At 41.7% G+C, this 18577-nt stretch overlaps 1 protein-coding gene across 1 annotated transcript in view; it reads right to left on the bottom strand.

Annotated features, from left to right (window-relative positions):
• LOC139266234 (uncharacterized) overlaps positions 1 to 18330 on the bottom strand; it is a 28207-nt gene extending 9877 nt beyond the window's left edge. Inside the window, exons 1-3 of the mRNA XM_070884063.1 lie at positions 18266 to 18330; positions 15552 to 16906; positions 12450 to 12524 (exon numbers count right to left, since the gene is read on the bottom strand). Of these exons, the coding sequence (XP_070740164.1) occupies positions 12450 to 12524; positions 15552 to 16792 (1316 nt within the window). The 5' untranslated portion in view covers positions 16793 to 16906; positions 18266 to 18330. The remainder of the gene's footprint in view (positions 1 to 12449; positions 12525 to 15551; positions 16907 to 18265) is intronic.
• Positions 18331 to 18577: the final 247 nt, after the last annotated feature.

Here is an 18577-nt window from a genome sequence, read left to right as displayed (position 1 = left end):
AGATGAAAAATACAATGCTGGAGATAATTGGAAGGACTTTATAGAAATGCTCCATCAAAGCTTTGTAACCAAAGACTGGTTAGGCGACGATAAGGCAGACAAGAGAAGAGCCCATCTCTTGACCAGCTGTGGCTCGAAAACATTTAGTTTTGCTCGCCTGCTTCTCCCCAGCAGTCCTGGGTGATCTCCAGTGACAATCCACAGGGGAAGTCGGTTCACTGTCCCTTTCTGTGTGACAGAGCACGGCGCTGCCAAGGACTGGGACGATTTCTTTGGTATAGGTCCTTAGTTTGGTGTCGACCCTTGTGAGTTTTGGTCTGTCACTTTTGTGCGGCCACAGCTGTTCAAATTGTTGAGCGCTCATGAGAGATTGACTCGCTCCCGTATCCAGCTGTGGCTCGAAAACATACGCCTTAATGAAGGACCTGCTGGCACCTGAGAAACCAGCAAACAAGTCGTTTGAAGAGTTGAGCACACTGGTAAGAGACCACCTGAAACCAGTGAGCAGCCTACAAATGGCCAGACACAGGTTCTACAACTACAGACGCTGCGTGGGCCAGAGCATACCCGACTTCGTGGCGGAACTTTGGAGGTTGGCTAGCTTATGTGAGTTCTCCGATGAACTGAGGGACTTTTTTATTGAAGGAATAGGCCATGCAGGCATATTTTGAAATCTCATAGAACCCAAGAACTTGACCCTAGAGGCAGCAGCACTGGTTGCACAGACATTCTTGGCAGGAGAAGAAGAAACGAGGTTGATCTACACTGCGGGTACGACAACTAACGAAACATCGGAACAAGGGGTTCACAGCGTGAAACAAGGTGCTAACCCCACACACAGACAAAGGCAGGAGAGCAGGCAGTGGCGCCAGAAGCCATCAAGGGCCACATGAACGGCCGTTCACATCTCATCAACCCACAATGTGAGCAATCAACTACAAACTGAGAGAAGCTCAAGAGAGAGCTGCTGATCCTCTGGAAACAATGGAAACGGTCTGTGCTGGAGATGTGGGGCAAGGGGGTGTCGATTTCAGCATGCCGTTTGCAGAAACTGCAATTATACAGGACATCTGGCCCGCATGTGCAGAAAAATGACAGCTCAGCTGGTAGACGAATCGGAGGGGTCGGAAAGCAAACAGAAGACTGTGGGGACAGTACCCGGGACACCGAGGTACAGCAAGTCAACACGATCAATGGCCACTGTTCTTACAACAAGATGCCTCCAATAATGATGAGGGTCCTACTCAATGGGATATCTGTCAACATGGAGCTGGATACGGGAGCGAGTCAATCTCTCATGAGCGCTCAACAATTTGAACAGCTGTGGCCGCACAAAAGTGACAGACCAAAACTCACAAGGGTCGACACCAAACTAAGGACCTATACCAAAGAAATCGTCCCAGTCCTTGGCAGCGCCGTGCTCTGTCACACAGAAAGGGACAGTGAACCGACTTCCCCTGTGGATTGTCACTGGAGATCACCCAGCACTGCTGGGGAGAAGCAGGCGAGCAAAACTAAATTGGAAATGGGATGATGATCACGCCATGTTGTCAGAGGAACGGACCTCCTGCTCAACAGTTCTAAGTCGATTTGAAAATCTTTCAGCCAGGTGTGGGCACCTTCAAAGGGGCCAAAGTCAAAATCTACATCACACAGAATGCCAGACCGGTCCATCACAAGGCTAGAGCTGTGCCCTATGTGATGAGGGAAAAGATTGAACGTGAACTGGACAGGCTTCTGCAGGAAGGCATTATATCACCTGTGGAATTTAGCGACTGGGCAAGTCCCACCATTCCAGTCATGAAGCCTGATGGATCTGTACGAATCTGTGGGGATTACAAATCTACCATAAACAGTCTCCCTACAGGACCAATACCCGCTGCCCAGAGCGGAAGACCTATTTGCCACATTGGCTGGAGGAAAACTTTTCTCAGCCTATGCCTCCATGTGAGTCTGTACTGCAGGGACAGGAGTTTACAGGAGGGTGAAATAATTTACTGACCCACAAACACTGTAGACCTCCCGGAAAGTTGCCAGAAACTGCAAACCCCGCCCCGCCACTGATGGGCAAAAAAATGAAAGTTTGAAAGAAGAACCGTGGCAAAATGGTGTTTCAAGTTCCGGTGTCGTGCCAGGCTGTTAACGCTGCTGAAAGGCCTTTCAGCGGCAGAACTCACTGGTGTTATTTTAGTTGCACACCAATTGACGTCACGCTCCAACTCATTCAAATACTCTCGTCGATAGCAGTCAATAGCAGCATTGCTGCCCTGCCGAAAATGGCAGTCGCCACAGAACCCACCACTAGCTGGTGGAAGAGCGCCGGCTGCCCTTTTTCGCCATTTCATGGCAGTAATAGGTGGCACAAACCACCCAGATTTCTAGGCCTAAGACTTATTTGGGTGGCATTTATACCAGATCACAGATTCCAACACAAATTTAACATGACAGTAAATTTATATTAAAAAAACATCAATTTTGTCAATTATTGGACATGGACGAAGATCCAATGAACTGCAATAACTCGGCAAATCCCAATTAATTTATAGACATTACTAGAGTTACAGGTCCACTTTGACCAATTACATCCGAACAAAATCTAAAATTGTGCACAATGCTGTAGTCTTTGTACAAAATAATCATGTTTCAGATAATGTGTCAATTAAATGACCAATCACCAAAGACAGCACTCACATTAACAGCCGAATTTTAAAAAAAAAATTGGAAGAGCTATTATTTATTGAGATTTTAGCTCATCGTTTCAAAGTACTAAATTCTTGTTGATAAAAAAATTCACTTATCTTTTGAAAACTGAGCCTAGTGGCATTCAATTTAGAATTGATTTTGATTAGCTAAATCATTTTAAACCACTGCCCAAGATAAATAATCAAGAGGCTTAAATGAGTCTATGAACATAAGCACTAATACATTGCAATGGAACTTGCCTTGTTACTGAGCAATGTCCTGAAGAAAGAGATTCAAACAGCCTTCTCACAAATTACTGTCTGCACCACTGAGAAAAGAATAGGTCCCCCAATACTTTGCTTCTGAAAACTCTTGATAAAGTTGTTTACTTCATCTACAGTACATGCTGCCATATGTCTTAGTTTGATAAACACTTTGGCAACAAAAGATATCACAACTTAGTCTAAACATGTTAATCAATGGATGGATCACAGAATTGGTGTTCTCTTTTTTTTTCTCCCTCCTCTGATGGGACATTTTTTCTGATTACCATGACCTATATATTTTTTCATGTAAAATGAATTAATTTTAGCAAATGTTCTTTTTTTGTATCTGTCATATCTGTATTTATTTCCAAAATAATGAAAATGTGGAGTTTTATTCGGTAGTATAGTTAATCACAATTTTAAAATTCATTTTAAATTGAGCAGAATTTTACTTTTGATGTTTTTATTATGTTGAATCGTATTATTTAATTTCAAGTAAACCCTTACTCTGCTACTCTGTGCCTCTAATAATGTTTGGAATAATATATCATAACAGAAACTACAATTAATAAATATGATTTATTCTAGATAAACTGTTAAAACTATAATCAGACAGATTGAAACCTACCACCTTTACTTTTGAACTTGGGTTGCATGAAATGATTGTGCATAAATCCATATTTTGATAAATGTCACATAGTTCTATAAGGTGAAATACTTTGTGATGCCCGAGTTTAACATTTATACGAAAGAGCATTATGGATTTCAAACAGATGGAAAGCTGGGTAAAGGGCTGAATGAGAAGACTGAGGTGACTTGGACACAGCTGACCACCTTGCAAACATTTGGCAGACAGTATTTGCACCAATAACTGTGAAGTAAGAGGACAAGATTACTGTAATGTCTGTAAGCTTGTAATGCTTGTAGCCCCATACTGTGGATGTGGACGTATTATGTACTGCAACTGTATAGTTAATCATTAAACAGAACAGGCTTTCCAGAGAGTTCCGAGAGCGCAGCCTGCATGTTAGGAAGCTGTGTGTGCTGTGCTCTGAAGATATCACATTTGGCGACCGAGGATGACATTTTTCAGATGTTTAAAGCTTAAATTTTGTTGGAGGATTCAGCCAGCCGACAGAAGACTTTGGAAGTTTCTGTCTTTGGAAAAAAAAGCTACAAAATCCGAGGTAAAAAAAACAGCACATGGTGTGAACAACTAGAGATTAAAAATGGCAGGTGTAATCGGACATTTGGGGGGATATAGACACGACCAGGAACGTTTTAAAGCATACGTGGATCGGCTAGAAATGTATTTCACTGCAAATAACATAATTGAAGTTCCAGACAATGCAGTCCAGAAGCGGGCTGTGTTGGAACGTAAGAAAGTGATTTTCTTATCAGTGGCAGGTCCGACATTATACGAAACCCTTGTAAATCTGTTTGTGCCTGACGAGCCAAAGGACACAAACCTTAAAGAGATTTTAATGAAGCTGGAGCAGCACTATAACTCCAAACTGTTAGAAATTGCTGAAAGCTATGGTTTCGGGATTTGGAATCGAAAGGCGGATGAAAGTATCGCTGATTACATCATAGTATTAAAAAAGCTATCGATGCACTGTAATTTTGGAAACTTTCAAAACCGAGCATTACAGGATCGTTTTGTTTGTGGGGTGAAAAATGATGCGATCAGAAGGAAGTTATTGACAACGGATGACTTGACTTTTGAGATTCCTTGTCAGGCAGCGAGGTCGATGAGCATGGCTGAACAATATTCCCAAGAATTAAATAATGTTACAGTCGTCAGTCAACCGAGGTAAATCACCTGCAGGTTCAAAGTAAAAGACGGCCATGGCCAAAAGTCTCAGAAACTGGAAATTCTACCAGACGTCGAAGTCGTGCTTTAGGTGCCTGGGACAAGACATTGCTCAAAGTTGTCCTTGCGTGAAGGCAGAGTGTTTCTTCTGCATAAAGACTAGGCATCTTGCGAAGGCATGCCGACTGAAGGGAAAACCAGCTTTTAAAGCTGAGTCCAGCGTTCAAAGCTATGAGTAGTAATCGAAAGAAACTACATAGCATGGAAGAACAACAACAGGATGAGGAGATGTTAGAGTTATATATCATCAAGAGCATGAGGTTAACGGACAGCGATTCGGAAAGCATCAAAATCCACATAGATGTTACGGGATTCAAGATACCAATGGAAATTGACACGGGTGCCTCCGTGAGTGTAGTACTGGAGTCACTGTACCACGACAAATTGCTTGATTTCCAACTGGAGAAATCCAAGATAGAGCTGCGAGGCTACTTGGGAGAGAAAATTCCTGTAGTAGGCTGTATCACCGTCCCGGTGAGAAATAAAAATCAATTTCAGAACTTGTCTCCTTTCACTACTATTAGAGGTAAGACTGCTTTACTAGAAAGAAATTGGTTGAGCTCACTGAAGCTGGATTGGAGTAAGATTTTCTGTGTGGAAGCGAGATTTTCATCAACGGATGAGGTTATCAAGCAGTATCCGAAGGAGTTCTGCGAAACAGGCAGTCCAATTCAAAGCGAGTGTCAGGCTACAGAAGGATGCTAGGTCGGTTTACTACAAGCCACGTTCAAGGAGAAAGTCGAGCAAGAACTCAAAAGACTAGAAACTGAGATCATTATTGTAATATAGATCGATGCAATTGGGCTACACCCATTATTATTGTACACAAATCTGATGGTAAGGCAAGATTGGGTGGTGATTATAAACCAGGTTCTAGAGGGTAATGTCCCCAATACATTGCCAAATATAGAAGATTTGTTCACAACACTGACAGGTGGTCAGATCTTCTCAAAACTGGATCTTACGAATGCCTACTTACAGCTTGAACTAGATGAGGAGTCCAAGTCATGTTTGACTATAAATACTCATCTAGGCCTATGTCAGTTTAATAGGCTACCGTTTGGAGTGTCTTCTGCCCTTGCCATATTCCAAGGGGTGATGAACCAGATTTTGCAAGGTATTGAAGGGGTAGTATGTTATTTGGATGACATACTAATTTCAGCACCAAATAGGCAAATTCATAATAAAATATTGAATGAAGTCCTCAAACGGCTAGAGAAGCACAGAGTACGAGTATCTGCTTGTAAGTGTGAGTTATTTAAAAACTCAGTGGAGTACTTAGGGTACAGAGTAGACAAAGATGGTTTACATCCAACCATGGAAAAATTGGATGCAATTAGAAATGCACCCACTCCCAGGAATGTCACTGAACTTCGTTCATTCTTGGGTCTTTTGAACTATTATGGGACGTTCCTACCAAATTTGGCTACAGTATTACATCCACTGAATGAACTTTTGAAAAAACAGGTCCAGTGGAAGTGGTCAAAAGAATGCGAAACAGCATTCAAGGAGTGTAAAAACAAATTGGTAGAGAGCACCATGTTAGTTCACTACGACATATCTCAGGAGGTTAAGCTAACATGAGATGCCTCTCCATATGGAGTTGGGGCAGTGATCTCTAATGTATTAAGTAGTGGGGAGGAGAGACCAATTGCTTTTGCTTCACGCACTCTCCATGCCAGTGAGAGAAATTATGCGCAAATTGAAAGGGAAGCTTTGGCATTAATTTTTGGGGTCAAGAAGTTTCACAAATACTTGTGTGGTCGTAAATTTACCATCGTTACAGACCATAAGCCCCTAACAGCAATCCTCCATCCAAAGTCCCCAGTTCCAACATTAGCTGCAGCCCGAACGCAGAGATGGGCTTTGATTTTGTCAGCATATACATATGATATTGAATACAGACGATCAGCTGATCACAGTAATGCTGATGCAATGTCTAGATTGCCTTCCCCATCACAGGTTACACCCGATAGGGAAGAAGTGTTTTATTTTTCATACATTGATGAACTGCCAGTCACAGCTGAAGTCACCCAGTGAACGTGACCCAGTGATGTCAAAGATTTATGAGTATATTGCAAATGGATGGCCAAATCCAGGAGAGAATCAGAATGAAAGTCTGAGTCCGAGTCAGGAAAACAAAGAGCCTGAAGTTAGAGTGAGTTCAAATGAAAATCAAGGCAATTCCATGGAGGAAAATGTTCCTCAGGATGAGCCTCGAATGAGTTTAGATTCGAGACCATGTTTGGAAGGTTCTGTTCGAGAGCGAAGGTATCCTTTGCGAAACAGAAAACAAGTGGTAAAGTTAAATTTGTAAATATGTATAAAAATGAAAGTTATTTATGATTTTTATTATGATGGCTTTTTCATTAAGGAAGGAGAAGTGTAATGTCTGTAAGCTTGTAATGCTTGTAGCTCCACACTGTGGATGTGGACGTATTGTGCACTGCAACAGTATAGTTAATCATTAAACAGAACAGGCTTTCCGGAGAGTTCCGAGAGAGCAGCCTGCATGTTAGGAAGCTGTGTGTGCTGTGCTCTGTGAAGATATCACAATTACAAACCAAAATTTAAGGAGTGGTCAAAGGGTACAGAAGGATGCTAGATCAGTTTACTACAAGCCACGTTCCGTACCATATGCACTCAAGGAGAAAGTCGAGCAAGAACTCAAAAGACTAGAGACCGAGATCATTATTTGTCAGATAGATCGATGTAATTGGGCTACACCCATTGTTATTGTACCCAAGTCTGATGGTAAGGCAAGATTGTGTGGTGATTATAAGGTAACCGTAAACCAGGTTCTTGAGGGTAATTTTCCCAATACATTGCCAAATATAGAAGATTTGTTCACAGCACTGACAGGTGGTCAGATCTTCTCAAAACTGGATCTTACGAATGCCTACTTACAGCTTGAACTAGATGAGGAGTCCAAGTCATGTTTGACTATAAATACTCATCTAGGCCTATATCAGTTTAATAGGCTACCGTTTGGAGTGTCTTCCGCCCCTGCCATATTCCAAGGGGTGATGAACCAGATTTTGCAAGGTATTGAAGGGGTAGTATGTTATTTGGATGACATACTAATTTCAGCACCAAATAGGCAAATTCATAATAAAATATTGAATGAAGTCCTCAAACGGCTAGAGAAGCACAGAGTACGAGTATCTGCTTGTAAGTGTGAGTTATTTAAAAACTCAGTGGAGTACTTAGGGTACAGAGTAGACAAAGATGGTTTACATCCAACCATGGAAAAATTGGATGCAATTAGAAATGCACCCACTCCCAGGAATGTCACTGAACTTCATTCATTCTTGGGTCTTTTGAACTATTATGGGAAGTTCTGACCAAATTTGGCTACAGTATTATATCCACTGAATTAACTTTTGAAAAAACATGTCCAGTGGAAGTGGTCAAAAGAATGCGAAACTGCATTCAAGGAGTGTAAAAACAAATTGGTAGAGAGCACCATGTTAGTTCACCACGACATATCTAAGGAGATTAAGCAAGTATGTGATGCCTCTCCGTATGGAGTTGGAGCAGTAATCTCTCATGTATTAAGTAGTGGGGAGGAGAGACCAATTGCTTTTGCTTCGCGCACTCCCAGTGCCAGTGAAAAAAATTATGCGCAAATTGAAAGGGAAGCTTTGGCATTAATTTTTGGGGTCAAGAAGTTTCACAAATACTTGTATGGTCGTAAATTTACCATCGTTACAGACCATAAGCCCCTAACAGCAATCCTCCATCCAAAGTCCCCAGTTCCAACATTAGCTGCAGCCCGAATGCAGAGATGGGCTTTGATTTTGTCAGCATATACATATGATATTGAATATAGACGATCAGCTGATCACAGTAATGCTGATGCAATGTCTAGATTGCCTTCCCCATCACAGGTTACACCCGATAGGAAAGAACTGTTTTATTTTTCATACATTGATGAACTGCCAGTCACAGCTGAAGAGATTGGTAGAGCAACCAAACGTGACCCAGTGATGTCAAAGATTTATGAGTATATTGCAAATGGATGGCCAAATCCAGGAGAATCAGAATGAAAGTCCGAGTCAGGAAAACAAAGAGCCTGAAGTTAGAGTGAGTTCAAATGAAAATCAAGGAAGTTCCGTGGAGGAAAATGTTCCTCAGGATGAGCCTCGAATGAGTTTAGTTTCGAGACCATGTTTGGAAGGTTCTGTTCGAGAGCGAAGGTATCCTCTTTGAAACAGAAAACAAGTGGTAAAGTTAAATTTGTAAATATGTATAAAAATGAAAGTTATTTATGATTTTTATTATGATGGCTTTTTCATTAACGAGGGAGAAGTGTAATGTCTGTAAGCTTGTAATGCTTGTAGCTCCACACTGTGGATGTGGACGTATTGTGCACTGCAACTGTATAGTTAATCATTAAACAGAACAGGCTTTCCGGAGAGTTCCGAGAGAGCAGCCTGCATGTTAGGAAGCTGTGTGTGCTGTGCGCTGTGAAGATATCACAATTATAAACCAAAATTTAAGGAGTGGTCAAAGGATGAATTAGAGCAATAAAGAAACAATCACATAAGGTTTCTAATCCTGATGGCCCCCACCTAGAAAGTCTGAGTGTGTTGATTGGGTGAGAGCAGTGTCGAGTATGGCTGTGGTGCTCTTCATATGCACAAAGTTTGCAGACAGTTCAGGGTTGAATTTCTGTGGGGGTTCTCTTGATCCTCTGCTACAATATTGGCGGAAAAGCCACAGATATCCTGGAGAAATGGTATCAATTCAACCCATACTGTCAAGACTCACACATGAAAAATTATCTTGGGCAATGTACAGTAAATATCATTTCAAAAAAATGTTATATAAAGATTAAAACATTTTATTTTGGCTCTCTTATTCTGTCTTCTTCCCCATTCTCCTCTTCCTATTATTTCAATTTTTAAATTTAAATATATTATCACATGCATGTTTCCAGGGTCCCAACATTTATTTTGGAAGTGGTACACATGGTTCTTTTGGTGGCTTCATACTTCATATGTGCTATAGATATATAAAACATCTCCTTCTGCAGGCTTCCACCCTACAATCATTCCTGTTAACTTGAAGCTGTTTTTTTGCTTTAAAAATGTTCAAATAATCTAGTAACTTAAATTTCAACAACACAGCATAGGAGGTGTTTTTTCACACAATTTGCATTTCAAACTAACAGATAACTCAAGTTAAGCATTTTTTAATATAAAAGTGAATAGACTATAACTTATACTGTTCAAGCACTTCTGAAGAATATGAATACCACTCCTTATTCAAAAGAATTAATTATTTCATAACCTGATATTAGCAAGCTAATTTATGTTATCAGAGCTGCTTTCAAACTGCAATAAAAATAAAGACTTGCATTTATATAGCACCTTTCATGACAACCAGACAGCCCAAAGTGCTTTACAGGCAATGAAGTACTTTTGAAGTGTAGTCACTGTTGTAATGTAGGAAATGTGTGCATAAGCAAGCTACCACAAACAGCAAATACTTCATCCCTATCTCGTCCACTCATGTGCTGGATTCTGTCACAATTGACAACTCCTTGTGTGATGGGTTCTTATGACAAAACAACAATGATGATCATTTTTATTGTTCGCTATGCCACAAATGACCAGATCTATCAAATTTAATTTCACAAATTGACATTTGAACCCATGGCCTCTGGGTTGCTACCCCAGCAACAATATTGTATGCTGTACGATAAAACAAGTCTCTCTTACAGAACAAGACCGATTTTAAATGGATGCAAACTTGCATTTATTATCTATAATAATATTAAAATTTTGCTCTTTTGTACAACTATTAAATTTCACAACTGGCGATGCAACAAATGAAATAACGATTCTCTACAGCAAACTAGGATTCAAGAAAAAATACAACGGTGAGGCGCAAAAAGGAAATAAAAACCCAATTATGAATTATCAAATAAAACGGATCAAAGAAAACTCATCATAAACCTATTACTTGTAAATTGTCAAATGGAATTGCTAACAAAAACAACAAAGCTGGTGAAAGTCAGTGGGTTATGTACAGTTTGAGTGAAGTGGCAATTAGGTCACACACCCAGCAGTGGAGATACATATCATGTTGTACAAATTGTTGCCTTACTGTAATCAGTACTGTACAGGCTTGCTGTTGCTACTTATCATTGCTTTTCTAGAATTACACCAGGGATCTGAGAAATATGTACATTATTTGCAGATCCAAGCTGTTAATCAATTTATACAGCAAAGTTATTGCACAACTTGTCTCAATTTAACTTGAAGTGTAACTTCTATTTTCAACCATAATGGAGGAAATGTTGTCCTGAATGTCAAATCAACTAAGTTACCTCTGGGTTAAATGGTATAATTTATCATAGACACTTTCACCATGTAAATAGGATCCACTTTAGTTTTATGTTTTACCAGCATTGAAATTACAATTGCACAAAGTGATGCAATAAGAGCGATCAGAATGATTATATCAAGTGGCAAATGAACCGCAGTCAGTCTCTTTATCAGCCCTATCCATCATCATCATCATCATAGGCAGTCCCTCGAAGCGAGGATGACTTGCTTCCATGCCAAAAAGGGATGAGTTCACAGGTGTTTCAATGAAGGACCTAATATTCCAGATCCCGAACTACATCGTGAAGGATAGAAGATGCCTGTGCTTGGATTTTTTTAACATGTGGTGGCCATTGCACACCAGCCACCACACGGGCTTGACAGAGCTAGGTCTTGGTCCAGTGGCAAGGATTACCCAAGACTAAATGGAGACCAGCTCTGCTGCACAGACTGAGCACGAACACATATCACAGTGTGGGCTGGCCCGTGCTACCCCTGGGGCCTCGCCTCTCCTGGGCCCGGGTCACTTCCCTCTACCGGACTCATGTTGCTCCTTCGCCCCTCCTGCTGTGCCTGCCCGCACTGCAATCAGCGACCTGGCTTTGTATCCGTTGCCCTCCTGCAGCAGCACGCACTGCTCCCTGCAGTGGTATGCCGCCGCACGCTGCTCTCTCCAATGGTCCCAGGCCTGCTGATGGTCTTGCAGGCCGGGATCGCACCGATTTCCGGGCCGGGCTGCCGCCGCACAGTATTTTGCAGTACTAGTATTTTAAGTTTATTTAGATCATCAAACACTCCAACAGGCAGCTCTTCCAACGTGTTGCCTTCTAACTCAGTCCATTAAGAGCAGTCAAATTGCTAAATGTTCCTCAAATGATTTGAGAAACGTGGTTATTACAGATTATTAGGTTTTTCAGTGCTGACAAATTTTGAAAAGAATTTGCTTTCAGCACTGTTACCAAGGTATGTTTCATCTGTAGGGTTTTGACATCTGGAGCTATAGGTGCAGGTACATCTATCAGTGCCTCCCCACTACATACTATGATACCATCTTGGAAACAGTGACACTTGTCAGGGCAAGCAAAGAGCAGATGTTTGATTTGAAGACACAGAATCATGAACAGATAGCCTTCTGCCAACATTGTACCTAAACTTCAAACAAATATTATTAAAACAATATTTATTGCCACAATCTTTCAAATGAGAACACAATATAAGTATCTCAAATGTAATATTATATTATTAAAGTAATATACTATTAAAGTAAATATGCTCGATGTAAAGGAAAAGTACCTTTGGTTTTTTGGAGAATATTCCCTCTTTTCCAATTTATCCAATCTTGTGTGTGATTTATCATATTTAGTACAATTTTTTTATATAAAGCTAAAATAATATATCGAAGCTTCGTTGCTTCCATTTGACTTTTTAAACATTTGTATTAAACTTAGGATGATTGAAACTAAGCCATGTGGACACCATTAGGGATCTTATATCATCATAGGCCCTCGGAATCGAGGAAAACTTGCTTCCACTCTTAAAATGAGTCCTTAGGTGGCTGAACAGTCCAATACGAGAATCACAGGTGGGATAAATAGTCGTTGAGGGAAAGGGTGGGTGGGATGCATGCTCTTTCCGCAGCCTGCGCTTGATTTCTGCATGCTCTCGGCGATGAGACGCGAGGTGCTCAGCACCCTCCCGGAGGCACTTCCTCCACTTAGGGCGGTCTTTGGCCAGGGACTCCCAGGTGTCGGTGGGAATATTGCACTTTATCAGGGAGGCTTTGAGGGTGTCCCTGTAAATGTTTCCCCACCCTGGTGTTTGAATGACTTGCATGGGTTTATCCCTCTCCCCTTTTCGAAAAGTCCTTTGGCACAGCTCCCATCGCTAAGGAGGATTGGAAGATTGTGGCCAGAGCCCCTGCAATTTCCACCCTTAGTTCCCTCAGTAACCTAGGATGCATCCCATCCAGATATGGGGGCTTCTCAACTTTAGGCCTGACAACCGTTTAAGTAGCTCCTCTTCATCTATTTTTATACGATCCAATTTCTCTATTTTCATCATCATAGGCAGTCCATCGGAATTGAGGAAGACTTGCTTCCACTTCCAAAGTATGCTCTTTGGTGGCTGAACAGTCCAACATGACAGCCACAGACCCTGTCGCAGGTGGGACAGATATTCGTCGGATAAGGGGAGGGTGGCTCTGATTTACCACACGCTCCTTCCGCTGCTTGTGCCTGACCTCTTCACACTCGCAGCGTTGAGATTCGAAGAGCTCAACGCCCTCCCGGATGCACTTTCTCCACCTAGGGCGGTCTTCGGCCAGGGTCTCCCAGGCGTCAATGGTGATGTCGCACTTCACCAGGGAGGCTTTGTGGGTGTCCTTGTAATGCTTCTGCTGCTCACCCACTTTTGGCTCGTTTGCCATGAAGGAGCTCTGCATAGAGCAATTGCTTTGGGAGTCTCGTGTCTGGCATGCGAACTAAGTGGCCTGCCCAGCGAAGCTGATCTAGTGCGATGAGTGCTTCAATGCTGGGGATGTTAGCTTGGGTGAGGACACTGATGTTGGTGTATCTGTCCTCCCAGGGGATTTGCAGGATCTTGCGGAGACATCGTCGATGATATATCTCCAGCGACTTGATGTGTCTTCTGTAAGTCGTCCATGCCTCTGATCCATACAGGAGGGCGGGTATTACTACAGCCCTGTAAGACCATGAGCTTGGTGGTAGGTTTCAGGGCCTGGTCTTTGAGGTATGGGAAGGGGTCCACGTTGTCAAGGGTCACGCCGTGAATCTTGATGACTGGGGGGCAGTGCTGTGCGGCAAGGACAGGCTGGTGATGGACCTTTGTCTTAGGATATTAAGTGTAAGGCTGATGCTTTCACATGTCTCGGTGAATACATCGACTATATCCTGGAGTTCAGCCTCAAAATGTGTGCAGACACAGGTGTCGTCTGTGTACTGCAGTTCAACGACAGAGGTTGGGGTGATCTTGGACCTGGCCTGGAGGCGGTGTAGGTTAAACAGCTTCCCACTGGTTCTGTAGTTTAGTTCCACTCCAGCGGGGAGCATGTTGACAGTGAGGTGGAGCATGGCAGCGAGAAAGATTGAGAAGAGGGTTGGAGCGATGACACAGTCCTGTTTGACCTCGGTTCGGACATGGAATGGGTCTGTAACGGATCCGCTGGTAAGGATCACGGCCTGCATGTCGTCGTGGAGCAGACGAAGGATGTTGACAAATATTTGGGGGCACCCAAAATGGAGGAGGATGCTCCATAAGACCTCAAAGTCAACAGTGTCAAAGGCCTTTGTAAGATCAAAAAAGGCCATGTATAAGGGCTGGCGCTGCTCCCTGCATTTTTCCTGCAGTTGTCGGGCTGCAAAGATCATGTCCGTTGACGAACGGGGACGAAATCCGCACTGTGACTCCGGGAGGAGCTCTTTGGCCACAGGGAGAAGACGGTTGAGGAGAACTCTAGCGACAACCTTCCCAGTGGTTGATAGCAGGGAGATTCCCCTGTCGTTCCCGCAGTCGGATTTGTTCCCCTTTTTAAAAATGGACACGATCACTGCATCTCTGAAATCTCCAAGCATGCACTCCTCCCTCCAAATGAGAGAGATGAGGTCATGTATCCACGCCATATTTTAGCGCCTCAGCAGAAATACCATCCGCACCCGTAGCCTTGTTGTTCTTGAGCAGTTTTATGGCTTTGCCTACCTCGTGCAACATTGGTGGTGAGGTGGTGGCAGGTTGCATGCTGCGGGATGGAGTTAAGAACACTCAAGTCAAAGGCAGAGTCTCGATTGAGGAGATCTTCAAAATGCTCCTTCCAGTGCGCCCTGACAGCCTCAGTGTCCTTGATGAGTGTTTCCCCGTTCTTTGCCAGGAGTGGGGTGGGGCCTTGGGAGTTTGGACCGTAGGCGGCCTTGACTGCAGTGAAGAATCCTCGTATGTCGTGGCTGTCGGCCACTTATTGTATCACCTGCGCTTTCTCCATCCACCACCTGTTCTTTAGGTCCTGGGTTTTTTTTGGACTTCAGCCTTGAGCCGTCTGTAACGTTGCTTTGTAGTTCCAGAGTTTGGTTGTTGCTTCAGGCTAAAAAATGCTCTGCGCTTACGATCTATTAGTCCTTGGATCTCTTGATCATATTCATCAAATCAGTCCTGGTATTTTCTGGTTGAGTGATCAAGTGTCTTTTCACAGGCACTATTTATGGAGGTCTGGAGGGCAGACCAAGCACTGTGGACATTGAGCATCTCGCATCAATGCACGCCAGATTAGCTGTGAGGCACTGGCTGTATAGGGCTCTCTTAGCTGGGTCTTTAAGTGCCCCGGCATTAATTTTTTTGCGGCACTGCTTCTGCTGTACGGTAGTCTGCTCTGTGGTAACTGTGTGCTAACAGCAGTAGATGTCAACATGGTCATAATAGAAGTTGAAACTTCTGGTGTGGTGCTCCGCTCTGTTGTGGCAGGTAAATTCTTCCTCTCTCAAAGATGTAATACTCTGCCCAGCTACAGTATCAGGACTGTGACACAGCATCTTACTAAGTGATTTTACTTTCTTTGAATTAGACATCATCCAATTTCTGAGGTACAGTAATTGACAGTCACACACCAAAGGATTATCCAGGAGATTGAGTCCAGATGAAGCCAGAGTTCTCAAATTATCAAATGCTCCATCAGGTACATTAAACAACTTGTTTTTCAACCTAGATAAATGTTTTAAAATGTCGCTGTCTAAGGCTGTAAGCTTATTTTCTTGCAGGTTCAGATCTTTCAAATTATCAAGGCCAATGAAGGCTTTCTTTGGAAGAAAGGTAATCTGGTTCTTGCTCAAGATCAGTTTTTCCAGATTAGGCAGTTTACTGAATACATCATCAGGAATAGTGGAAAGATTGTTTCGAGTCAGTGAAAGTTCAGTGAGGTTCGGCAATAATCCAAATAAACTAGCAGGAAGGCTCGAGAGCTTGTTATACTCCAGCTTCAATCGAGTTATTTTTGTCAAATTGTGTAAAAGTCCAAATGGAAGCTCGGTGATAGAGTTTCTATCCAAATACAATTTTTCTAATTTATCGAGTTTGGAAAAAATTCCAGATGGGAGATGTGCAATATTGTTCTTTGTCAAAGAAAGCTCAGTTAATTCTGGGAGATTATCAAAAATTCCTTCCGGGAGATCAGTAATCTGATTTTCGTAAAGTCTGAGGGCTTTGAGTTTAGAAAGTTTTTCAAATATTTCCTGAGAAAGATTGTTTATCTGATTCATTCCCAAGTGCAGTTTTGTGAGGACTGTAAGATTGTCAAATATCTGATCAGGAAGTGCAGTTATATTATTGCCAAACAACCGCAGTTCTTCTAAATTGAAAAGTTTATCAAATAATCCCTTTTCAAGGTTCTTGATCTTGTTATCTGGCAGGTAAAGATTTATCAGTTGTGAAATGTTGTCAAAAATCCCAACGCTCAATGTTTCCAATGGGTTATTTATTATCTCAAGTGTTGTGAGATTAGTGAGAGCATCCAGGGCCCCAATTTCTATTGTATTTATTAAATTATTGTAAAATTCAATCCACGTCAGTGACATAGGATAATTCTTAAAGGCTCCAGATCTTATTGTAGAAACATTAGTGTTAAGAAAAAGCATCCGAATTGCATTAGATGGTATAGTCACTGGAATTTCAGTTGTGGTTTCTTTATTGCAAACCAAGATTGTTGCATTAAACTCGCAATCAGAAGAGGAAATGACGAAGCCAGACAACTGTGTAAAAAACAGAAAGCCCAAGCAATGTAAAGTAAAAAGATGAAAAGTACATTTAGAAAGTAAATACTTTAGATTGATAGTGAACTGCTAATAGAATACGTTAAGTAATAATTCAGTTATAAATCAGATTTTTAACAGTGTTAAGGAGACAATTTTTGACCTCATGATCATTCTCAAAAATGCACCAGCCATAATGTTTTTAAATTGCAAAACCTCGGTGAAATCCAAGATACCAAGACTGGAGAGTAGGAGGGATGCCGAGGTAAATTAAGAAGTAGTTGGACACCAAATTGTGGATTGCAGATAGTAAGGTGGTCCAGTTTTGAGGTCTTGGGATAAAAATTACTAACGAGTTAGCTTACTTTCCAGGAATTGTTTTGTACCTATAACAAATAAAATGATTTTTTTAAATTCTTACTCATTCTCAGGATGTAGGCACCAATGGCAAGGCCGGCATTTATTGCAAACCTCTCCCCGCCACTGATGGGCAAAAAAATGAAAGTTTAAAAGAAGAACCGTGGCAAAATGGTGTTTCAAGTTCCGGTGTCCTGCCAGGCTGTTAACGCTGCTGAAAGGCCTTTCAGCGGCAGAACTCACTGGTGTGATTTAGTTGCACACCGATTGACGTCACGCTCCAACTCATTAAAATACTCTCGTCGATAGCAGTCAATAGCAGCATTGCCGCCCTGCCGAAAATGGCAGTCGCCACAGAACCCACCACTAGCTGGTGGAAGAGCGTCGGCTGCCCTTTTTCGCCATTTCATGGCAGTAACAGGTGGCACAAACCACCCAGATTTCTAGGCCTAAGACTTATTTGGGTGGCATTTATACCAGATCACAGATTCCAACACAAATTTAACATGAGAGTAAATTTATATTAAAAAAACATCAATTTTGTCAATTATTGGACATGGACGAAGATCCAATGAACTGCAATAACTCGGCAAATCCCAATTAATTTATAGACATTACTAGAGTTACAGGTCCACTTTGACCAATTACATCCGAACAAAATCTAAAATTGTGCACAATGCTGTAGTCTTTGTACAAAATAATCATGTTTCAGATAATGTGTCAATTAAATGACCAATCACCAAAGACAGCACTCACATTAACAGCCGAATTTAAAAAAAAAAATTGGAAGAGCTATTATTTATTGAGATTTTAGCTCATCATTTCAAGGTACTAAAAAATTCACGTATCTTTGAAAACTGAGCCTAGTGGCATTCAATTTAGAATTGATTTTGATTTAGCTAAATCATTTTAAACCACTGCCCAAGATAAATAATCAAGAGGCTTAAATGAGTCTATGAACATAATCACTAATACATTTTAATACTCTGCAATGAAACTTGCCTTGTTACTGAGCAATGTCCTGAAGAAAGAGATTCAAACAGCCTTCTCTCAAATTACTGTCTGCACCACTGAGAAACGAATAGGTCCCCCAATCCTCTGCTTCTGAAAACTCTTGATAAAGTTGTTTACTTCATCTACAGTACATGCTGCCATATGTCTTAGTTTGATAAACACTTTGGCAATGAAAGATATCACAACTTAGTCTAAACATGTTAATCAATGGATGGATTACAGAATTGGTGTTAAAAGGTCTTCTCTTTTTTTCTCCCTCCTCTGATGGGACATTTTTTTCTGATTACCATGACCTATATA

This window comes from Pristiophorus japonicus, chromosome 6, assembly GCF_044704955.1.
Source record: "Pristiophorus japonicus isolate sPriJap1 chromosome 6, sPriJap1.hap1, whole genome shotgun sequence".
Lineage (NCBI taxonomy): Eukaryota > Metazoa > Chordata > Chondrichthyes > Pristiophoridae > Pristiophorus > Pristiophorus japonicus.
The sequence above is the reverse complement of the archived record's forward strand: the minus strand, read 5'-3'. Positions and strand labels throughout refer to the sequence as shown.